Here is a 10970-nt window from a genome sequence, read left to right as displayed (position 1 = left end):
TTATAGCTTCATTATTATAGAAATTTTTCAACATACAAAAAGATTGAGAGGATATTATAATGAACCCCCATGCATCTATCACATGTCTTCAACAATTATGTGTTTTTACCAATGAAGGAATTTTTTTAAGATGCAGCTTACATAGGCAGATTCATACACTAGGGGAAAAGAGTAAGGATTAAGGGAGTAGTTGAGAATTTAGAAGGGAAAGATGATAATTGATATAGCAAAGTTTTTGAGGAGGCAAGTGATAGAGTGTAGTGCAGGTGGGGAGATCCTGGCTCCAGATCATAAGAAAGACTCTTTGTTCACTGAGTTGAAAGAAAACAGGTAAAAATTACTGTCTTTCAGAAATCTGTTGAAAATTCTAATTTTCAGAAGCTTGCTGTGCGAACTTCCTCCAGTTTCCCTCTGCCACTGCACTCCATATCCCCTTTGGCTTCCCCAGTTTCCTCTTTGAAGTCATTCACTAATTTTTTTGAAAAGTCTATTCTACAAAAGCATTTCATGAGTTCAGTCATTTTACTGAAGATTCAGTGTCTACAGAGAGTAACCATAATACAGAAAGCAACCATCTACCATCCTCCATCTTATAGGCAGCTTGTGTTATCTCTCTAAAGCAACAGTCAAACTGTTCCCTTGTCCTATAAATAGAATTCCTTTCCTAAAAGGAATTCTGGGAAAGAAGATATTCTCCATAACTTTACATAGAGATTAAGTTTTTGGTGTTAAGTCAGGAAATGAACAAATCCATGCCTAGTGACAATTAATTTCTCTGTGAATTAGGAAGGTTCATTTGGAAAGAGTTCATTTGGCTGGAATTGGGTAGCAGGAAGCTTTAGGAGTGTGCCAAGGGTTTGAAATATTGCCAAAGCCTGCCTTTTAGCTTTACCTAAAGTAATGTCTTCCCTTCTGATAATGATGAAAACAGCAAAATGCCTCCATCCATACACACACCTAGGAAATGAGATTAGGATTACTAGGGAATGTTAGACTTCTGTGAAATGCCACTTAAATAGGCAATACTGCCAATTTATCCCCTTTTGTATTGGCTCTGTGAAGATAAGGTTGGGAAATATTGTCAGGGAACTTTTCTCCATTTAAGTCTGAATCAGTAGGTATTTGCATGAGCATCATCCTCATCATTCATTAGATGACAGCTTAACTCTAGAGCTGGAAATGTACATTGGAATCATTTTATACAAGCTTCTTGTCTCCCAAATGTGTCTCCCTCCCTGACCCCATTTCTATCTGTGACATTTTGTAGTGAGTACCCAACAGTATGAATGATGATTAAAACCAGTGATTTCAAAATATTTTTTGTGCATTCTCGGAAGGTTTCTGTGGTTGATTACTACTAAGCACCAACTGGGTAATAATTGCCTAATTCTCTTGATAGAGAAAAAGATGTAATTTGGAAATAATTGACTGAACAAGAGAAAAATAGATAGATACTAGAAAAAATTGTGTGGGCCATAGTATTGCTTAAAGCAATAAATATTTCGAAGTCAAAATACCATAAATATAACAATATAAATACTGTATATGTGTGACTACTTAGATTGTAATAATTTGTGTTTAGCTCATCTTCTGCACTTAAAGTATTTTCTTATAGTGGAGAAAACATAAGGACTATGAAAAAATGATTTAATACTGGATCCTTAGAGTTTGGAAATTTGTAACCACACTTACATGTATAAGTAATACACAAAGTATATCACTAATATGTTCTGCTTTACAATGCTCCACTGAATTAGCCTCTCAGGAAAAATAACTTAGTCCAGTTACTCCCCGGTCAACTTAGGTAATCGTGTTTCTACCTTTTAAATTTGATTAGTAGATTCCAGTCTTTCCAGTGAATGACATCATTAATTAAAGTCAGTGCCAAAAGACTGAGAAAAACTGACGCTTTGAGTAAGAATGAGCTTCTCTTCCAGGCAAATAAATACCNCCATAGTATTGCTTAAAGCAATAAATATTTCGAAGTCAAAATACCATAAATATAACAATATAAATACTGTATATGTGTGACTACTTAGATTGTAATAATTTGTGTTTAGCTCATCTTCTGCACTTAAAGTATTTTTCTTATAGTGGAGAAAACATAAGGACTATGAAAAAATGATTTAATACTGGATCCTTAGAGTTTGGAAATTTGTAACCACACTTACATGTATAAGTAATACACAAAGTATATCACTAATATGTTCTGCTTTACAATGCTCCACTGAATTAGCCTCTCAGGAAAAATAACTTAGTCCAGTTACTCCCCGGTCAACTTAGGTAATCGTGTTTCTACCTTTTAAATTTGATTAGTAGATTCCAGTCTTTCCAGTGAATGACATCATTAATTAAAGTCAGTGCCAAAAGACTGAGAAAAACTGACGCTTTGAGTAAGAATGAGCTTCTCTTCCAGGCAAATAAATACCAAAGCTTCAGAGTTTTTATGTCTACCAAATATAGATGTTTTTCCATTTGTTCATAACTTAAATAAGAAAAACATTTATTCCTATGCATTTTAAATTGTACATTTAGATAGAGACAATTATGTTACGTGGACAGAATTACATGGAATTGAATTTTAAGAATCAGGCATGGATAAAGCTACAACAATCAAGACAGTGTAGTAGCGGCAAAAGAATAGACAAATAGATCAGTGGAACAGAATACGGAGCCTAGAAATAGACCCACGTAAAAACAGTCAACTGATCTTTGACAAAAGAACAAAAACAATACAATGGAGAAATGACAATTTTTAAAACTCTAGACACAGACCTTACACCCTTCACAAAAAATTAGCCCAAAATGGATCACAGACCTAAATACAGAATACAAAACTATAAAATTCCTAGAAGATAACACAGGAGAAAATCTAGGTGACTTTGGATTTGATGATTGCTTTGTAGATATAACACCAAAGGCATGATCCATGAAAGAAAGAACTAATAAGCTGAACTCATTAAAATAAAAAATTACTGCTCTGCAGAAGACACTGTCAAGAGAATAAAAAGACAAACCACAGACTGAAAAACTATATTTGCAAAAGACTTATCTGATAAAGGATTGTTATTTAAAATGTACAAAGAACCCTTAAAACTCAACAATAAGAAAACAATCAGGTTAAAAAAATGGGCCAAAGACCTTAACAGACACCTTGCCAAAGATGGACAAGATGGCAAATAAGCATATGAAAAGATACTCCACGTTATGTGTTATCAGGGAAATACAAATTAAAACAATAATGAGGTACTACTGTATACCTATTGGAATGGAATATCATTAAGCTTGAAAAATAAGGAAATTTTGCCATTTCTCAACAACATGAATGAACCTGAAAGATATTATGCAAAGTGAGATAAGCTAGGCACAGAAAGAAATTTACTGCATGATCTCATTTATATGTGTAATCTAAAAAAGTCAAATTGATAGAACCAGAGAATAGAATAGTAGTTACTAGGGGCAAGGATGGGTCTGGGAAATAGGGAGATGATGGTCAAAGGATACAAAGTTTCAGTTATGTCAGATAAATAAGTTCTTGAGATCTAATATATAGCATGGTGACTATAGTTAATAATACCTGAAATTTGCTAAGTGTTCTCCCACAGAAAAGGTAACTATATGAGGTAATAGATATATTAGCTTGACTATAGTCATCATTTTATAGTATATATGTGTATCAGAATATTATGTTATCCACCTTAAATATATTGGCAAAATTCCAGAACACTGACTAAAGAAATTACAGGTGGGGATGTGGAGCAACAGGAGCTCTCATTCATAGCTGTTGAGAATGCAAAATGGTACAATCATTTTGGAATACAGTTGAGAGGTTTCTTAAAAAATGCACATGCTCTTACCTTACAACCCAGCAAACAAATCACACCCATTGGTATTTACCCAAAGGAGTTGAAAACTTATGCCCCTCCAAAAATCTACATATGGATGTTTATAACAAATTTATTCGTAACTGTAAAAACCTAGAAGCAACCAAGATGTCCTTTAACAAGTGAATGGATAAATAAATTATGGTATATCCAGATAATGAACTATTATTCAGCACTAAAAAGAAATTGGCTGTCAAGTCATGAAAAGATATGGCGAAGAAAACTTAAATGTATGTTATTAAGTGAAAAAAGTCAATCTAAGAAGGCCACACATGCTGTATGATTCCAATTATATAACATTCTGGAAAACGTAAAACTATGACGACAATAAAAAGAGCAGTGGTTTCCAGGAGTTGGAGACTAGGGAGGGATGAATAGGTGGAGAATAGAGGAATTTTACGCAGTGAAACTACTCTGTATGATACTGTAATGGTGGCTACATGTCATTATACATTTGTCCAATGTATAATGTCCAGTGTACCCATAGGATGTACAATGCCAAGAGTAAGCCCTAATGTAAACTGTGAACTTTGGATGATAATGATCTGTCAGTGTAGGTTCATCAGTTGTAAAAAAATGTACCACTTTGGTGGGGGATGTTGATACTGGGGGTTGTTGATATGCTTGTGTGGGGTGAGGGAATATATGGGAAATCTCTGTACCTTCTGCTCAACTTTACTGTGAGCCTAAAACTACTCTAAAGTTTATTAAAATGAATAAATAAACATTTCAAGATATTTTTAAAAAATGAAGCAGCAGGCATGGAAAGGTATTACCTCAATTTTATGAGTGAGAAAACAGAACCCAGAGAGGTTGCCATTTTTTCAGCATAAACTGGTGAGACAAGAATAAAATGAGAGCCAGGCTGTCGGTTCCTAACTCATAGCCCTGCTTCCCATCCTTCCTTGTGCCAGTATTTAGAGATGTTGGCAGCCTATAGTAAGTGATTATATTTCAGTTTTGACCACAGTCTACTTATGGGTTGGCATCATATATCTTAGATAGTACAACTCAAGGCCAACAGTGCTGTGCTCTGGAATGTAATACCACTTTCCATTTAAATGAGCTACATCTTGTCTCCCCAAACTTCTGCTTCTATTATAAACTAGATAAACCCATTACCCATAAGTCATTTTAAGAAATAAACAGGTGGATTTGAGATTTCTTGAAATGCTAAGGACTTTCATCGCAAGACAGATTGACTCTCAGTAACAGTGAAGTTCTCGTTTCTTCAGTTCCCTACAGAATTGAAGAATGCAACCACAGTGAGTATTCTATAGTCAGTGTATCAGTTTAAAAGAACCTGCAGATATAGAGGAACATACTGAGCAACTTATTACTGTTTGTATATCTACTGCTGGTATGTGCTGAGGGACATCAAGAGGAAATATCAGATTTGGTTGGTCGGTCTTGATTCCCCAGAAGCTTAGAAGCCAATTGAGAAAATAAAACACACCATATAAAGGACTCTACATATTCAGACAGGCCCAGATGAGGTCAGGTATGTATTTTAGTGTGACTTACCCTGAAGCAGACCCTATGGGAAAAATTTGAGTGCCTATATTTTGGGAGGAAGATGTAAGGAGTGTGGGAGAAGAGAAATGAGGCGGGGAAGGGAAGGCAGCCAATAAAGGGAGACAACTATTAGACGACTGTCACCATGGGTGACTAGAAGTTAATCCAATGAGAAAATACTAGGAAATGGCATAGAACACATGCCTCAGAGATATTCTATCTACTGGGTGGGGAAGCCATAGTACTTGTATTCCAGCTCTTAATCTGGGCTAGAATTGGGGCATTGAGGGCGCTCCTGGGAGTATTAATTCATGGCACTTCAGCCTGACAGGCATCTGGATGCAGCAGCTTTCTGCAGTCTGGAAAACATACTCAAGCACAGTGGGCAGATGCTAACAACTGGAAGTCAGGCTGTGCACATAAAACAGAAGAGTTCAAGGAATGTGGGTGGGGTGCTGACAGAGTGTCTGCTGCAGTAGGATTCCTAGTGGAGGTGAGACTTGATGATACTCTCTCTTTTCTCCCCAGGTCTCCTCATGACCATATCCCTGTTGTCCATTGTGTATGGAGCCTTGCGCTGCAACATCCTAGCCATCAAAATCAAGTACGATGAGTATGAAGTCAAAGTGAAGCCTCTGGCCTATGTCTGTATCTTCCTGTGGAGGAGCTTTGAGATTGCCACTCGAGTTGTAGTCCTGGTCCTCTTTACCTCCGTCCTGAAGACCTGGGTGGTGGTTATAATACTCATCAACTTCTTCAGTTTCTTCTTGTACCCCTGGATCCTCTTCTGGTGCAGTGGTTCCCCATTCCCTGAGAACATAGAGAAGGCCCTCAGTCGGGTGGGAACCACCATTGTACTATGCTTTCTAACTTTACTCTATACTGGTATCAACATGTTCTGCTGGTCTGCTGTACAGCTGAAAATTGACAGCCCTGACCTCATCAGCAAGTCCCATAATTGGTACCAGCTACTGGTGTATTACATGATGAGATTCATTGAGAATGCCATCCTCCTCCTCCTGTGGTATCTTTTCAAGACTGACATCTATATGTATGTGTGCGCACCTCTGTTGGTCCTGCAGCTGCTTGTTGGGTACTGCATAGCCATTCTCTTCATGCTTGTATTCTATCAGTTCTTCCACCCTTGCAAAAAGCTCTTTTCCTCCAGTGTTTCTGAAGGCTTTCAGAGGTGGCTCAGGTGTTTTTGCTGGGCCTGCAGGCGGCAAAAACCCTGTGAGCCAATAGGAAAGTCAGATCTACAGTCATCCAGAGATAGAGATGAGACACCTTCTAGCAGTAAAACAAGTCCTGAGCCTAGTCAGTTATTGAATACTGAAAATCTCTGCTCTGCTTAATGGGACCCAAGGTCTCAGGGCACAGGCATATTATTTTCTGGGTTTGATACCCATTATTCATACAAATAATGAGCCCTACACAGGGAACAAGGCAGGAAGTTAGCTGTTAATTCCTTGTGAGCTGCTCCTCTTTATAGAGCTCTTGGGTATGTAGAACTATGGGAAGAAGCCAGGAAAACCTCTGAGTGTTGAAGGGGCAACCCAAGGCATCACAGTTCACAGGTCACCATGTTATGTTCTTCTAGGCATTACTGGCCTTTTCACTGACAAGTTACCCCTGAAATCTGAATTGTATTGGTTAGATTCATTAGGTGGAATGAGGAGAGGGGCTTACCTGTTCTCTAGTTTTCCAGACTGCTGGTTTGGGTAACCTGAAGTTTTATGATCCCTGAACATAGTTTTCACCCAAGACCTGTCCTGGTGACCAAAAAAGATTACTAGGGTTTTGCCATCAGCAACATCATTCCTGTCAGAGCTTTCAGGGAGGGCTGTTCAAGTTTGGTTTTTGAATAGATAGAGGTTTCATTTTCATCTCATTAGGGCTTTTTGTACATAGCCAACTGTAACCACCCTGGCATGCTGTCTCTAATTGATTCAAGAGCCTAGATTTGGAGACTTTGTCCCTTAGCATCCATGAATGGAGAAATGAGTGATAAATTTGGCTATGGAAGCCCTGGAATTTTAGGAAAGTTGTGATTCTTTGATATGTTGATGAAATTCTGGATCAGGAGGGGTGTTAAAACATCAAAATGATGGAGGCTTATGTAAGTAGAATTCTTACCATCTTACTCCTGCCTCCCCATTCCTTGCCTATCAGGACCATTTTAGAAGAGTTACCTTGGTTAACTTAAGGGTTTTTTAGAAAGCCCCGCAGAAATCTCTCACCCAATTCAGGTGTATAGGGAATTTTCATTTTCATTATTTGAAGGAAGAGGGTTTTCCTCACCACCACCTGTAATTAGAGATTGACTTCAGAAACTTTTTCTAAATTATAAAGACGGAATGACCAGAAAAGTTTTGTCTTTCATGGAATGCGATTTGACTTGTCATAATTGTGAGTTAATTTGATAAAGATCTCCAGTTTTATCCTCTGACACCCTTTAATGTTCTATTTAATTTTTCCTTTAATCTGAGACCCTAATTGTTTCATAAAAGACGATTGGGTAGCATATCCCCAATTATCTTGGAAAAATGCCTAGATCTACCATTATTTCTACCATTAAAATCTTGAAAGTGAAATACTTGAAAACAGGTGAACATAAAGATCACACCAATTTAGAATGAATATTAAAGCCTGAGAAATTTACAAAAGGGACTCTATTTATGGACTCGATTTTACCACATGGAATAGGGGTTCACTTCTCTGTGTTAACCTACAAAACGTATTTATCTGGCCATTACACTTCGGATAATTGTCATTTTAAATTCTTCTTGGTGTCAAATTTTTAAGTAATTTCATGCACACAGGAGAAAATGCAATTTAGTAATCAGTTTCCACTACATTCAGAGGTCAAGAAAGCAGTATATATTCTTTCACAAGACATCCATATTGTTTAATATTTATAGAGTTCATAGAAATACATCAATAAGCTCCTAAACTATAGAGCCTCAATTTTAGTTTTTCTCATTTGAAATGTTTTTGATTTACCAATATTTGTGGTTTAACTTTGTGGGGATGTCCAGACAGTAGATCATTTTTTGTCTATTTTTAACCAAATAAGAATAACACTCAAGACTGTGTTCTCCATCCCAACACATCACTTACCACTTGCACTATTCTTAATAGGCCTAAAATAGTGAGCATATATAATCAAAATACTTCATACAACATATACTTCCATGCACTCTTCATGTAATCACATATGTGCATAGATACACAATCGTAATACATAAAACACCCTTGAAAATATATAATGACTTTGAATAAAATAAAGTTACCATGTTAATACATCATTTTTTGTTTTTTCCTGATTAACAAAAGGGCTCTATAATGATTAGGAGAGCAGTAAGGCCATTCTTTAGTCATTCCAAGTGTATATTTGTATCACACCAGTTACTTGTATTCATTGACACCAAATATTTTCAAGCTTTTTATGAGAAAGAAATTCTTGCCTTGAGGCTCTGCAGTGGCAAATGGTAGGGGTGATAGTGCTCCCTTTTCACCTGAAATGCCTCCACCTCAGGCCTTGGGAGTGAGGTGTGGGAGTAGCCACCAGCCTGCCACTGACTAGGCATGTTAAGAATTAGACAGGGATGGAGAGACTTATTTTTTCCAGCTTTGGTTTGGAAGCTTGTCTCAAAAACCATTACAAAATCTTAACCTTCAAATACATTTTAAATCACTTTAATTTAAAAGATAGGGGAGCAACTTGAGTGATCCCAAACCAAACTAACAGTGCTGGTTTGTCAGACACCTAAAGCCCACTGCACACATTTATAAGGACAGAGGTTTGATAAGTCATTTGGGTATTTTGTCAGTTTTAACCCTTGATACACAGGTATCCCAGCTTTGGGCACATGTATGTCCATTCACTTTGGGGAAGGGATGTCACTACTTTCTTTCTGTGTGGTGAAAACATAAGCCATGGCGAACTGAGAATTTTTGTTTTTAAATTATTTATATTACTGAATTGGCAAAAGTATGGTTCACACTGCAGAGCTAGGTTGTCCTATAGGCATAAAACAAACCAGCAAATTTTCTCATGTGTTTGGAGTTAAAATGTGTTTTTCAGTTATAATTTCAATTTTTAAATTTCTCGGTACTTTGTCTAATTAATTACATCCCATAACTTGTCAGGATAGCTGCTCCAACTGAATTGCTATCATTCGGCTGGATGGGGGTGAAGTATGTCTTCAAAATATATTGAAGTAAGTCCATCAAACATGTTTAGACTTCTCCTCATTACTGGAGACAGCCCAGTGTAGAGATTGGCACTTCCCTGCCCAGCCCTACAACTTAAATGCTCTATGCCTCAGTTTCCCCATAATACCCTTGTCCAACCTACCTCACAAGGTTATCAGAAAGATCAAATTGAATAATAGATGTGAAAATGCTTTGAAAATGTTTTTAAGTGCTATGCATATTTATAGAGTTGTTATTATAGTTATTCAAATCCATAAGCAGGTTATTTTTATTTTTTTACTGTTTGAAAAGAAATAAGTAGTGTCATTCATATAAGTTCCTGAATGAATATGTGAATATTTGGTCTTCTAGGCAGGTGCCCTTTCTCTTACCACCAGTTGCTTACAAAAATTAGCACTCAAACACATGGCACTTGGAAGAAAAAGACCCACTGAATCTGAGAAAGTGCTTTCTGGTGGCAAATGAATTTATCATTTTAGTATAGTTTTCTATAAAGGATATAGCAACATCTTTTGATAATTGTGCTTTACAACTTGAATGCTGATTCAAGGCATTATTTGGATGTGAGTTTAATCTTTTCAGCCTTGTAAATGGGAAAATATATATTAAAATTGATTGTCAAATACAACATTTCTTTGGAAACCACCTTAAAACATTAGTGCTGTGGTTATGAGTGAATGTGCCAGTACTTAACCAGTCAATGCATTGTGGATATGAGCTTTTGTTGACTGCTTCTCTGCAGTCGTTGATGCTAATAAATATTGTTATGTTTCTTCATATAATAAATTAATTTTTCAGTTTCTCCTTGTATTGCATTCTTTATACAATTCTTACATGACCTTTTACTTGAGGGACTATTTTAAAACAGAAATTTTAAAATAGTTTCATTGTAACTGATTATAGTTGTATGAACTCACCTGGAAATTACTTCTGTAGGCTGAGAAATTTGAGAGTGCTAAGATTCTGCCTTGCAGAACAGCAATAGTCCATGGTTGCTGAAAACTCCTCTGATTGTTTTATAAACATTTACTCCGTTTGTTAAAATTACACTGCTGGATACTAAGATTCTGTTCAGTTGTCCATCAGTTGCCATGCACAATACAAAAAAGAGAGGCAATATACATCCCTTCTAGAGAAACATAAATATATACTGATTCAGAAACATAAAACACCAAAGAAATGGCTTGGTATTAACACACATAATCAAATGTAAATGGTTGGGAAAAACATCAGTCATTAAAGGGATCATTTCAGAGCATGAGAGAGACATGGACTGTTTCAATAATTCCTTTGCTTCTGAAGGTGGCCTTGGAATTTGCAGAGACTTAGCTATAGGATAAACCTCTCTTTTAA

At 36.6% G+C, this 10970-nt stretch overlaps 1 protein-coding gene across 1 annotated transcript in view; it reads left to right on the top strand.

Moving 5' to 3' along the window:
- The window catches only part of XK (X-linked Kx blood group antigen, Kell and VPS13A binding protein), a 47950-nt gene extending 37531 nt beyond the window's left edge, over positions 1 to 10419 (top strand). The window contains exon 3 of the mRNA XM_017859905.1: positions 5928 to 10419. Within this exon, the coding sequence (XP_017715394.1) occupies positions 5928 to 6754 (827 nt within the window). The 3' untranslated portion in view covers positions 6755 to 10419. The remainder of the gene's footprint in view (positions 1 to 5927) is intronic.
- Positions 10420 to 10970: the final 551 nt, after the last annotated feature.

Source organism: Rhinopithecus bieti, unplaced genomic scaffold (assembly GCF_001698545.2).
Source record: "Rhinopithecus bieti isolate Rb0 unplaced genomic scaffold, ASM169854v2 scaffold_53607, whole genome shotgun sequence".
Classification (NCBI taxonomy): domain Eukaryota; kingdom Metazoa; phylum Chordata; class Mammalia; order Primates; family Cercopithecidae; genus Rhinopithecus; species Rhinopithecus bieti.
This window is presented reverse-complemented; position numbering and strand designations above follow the sequence as displayed.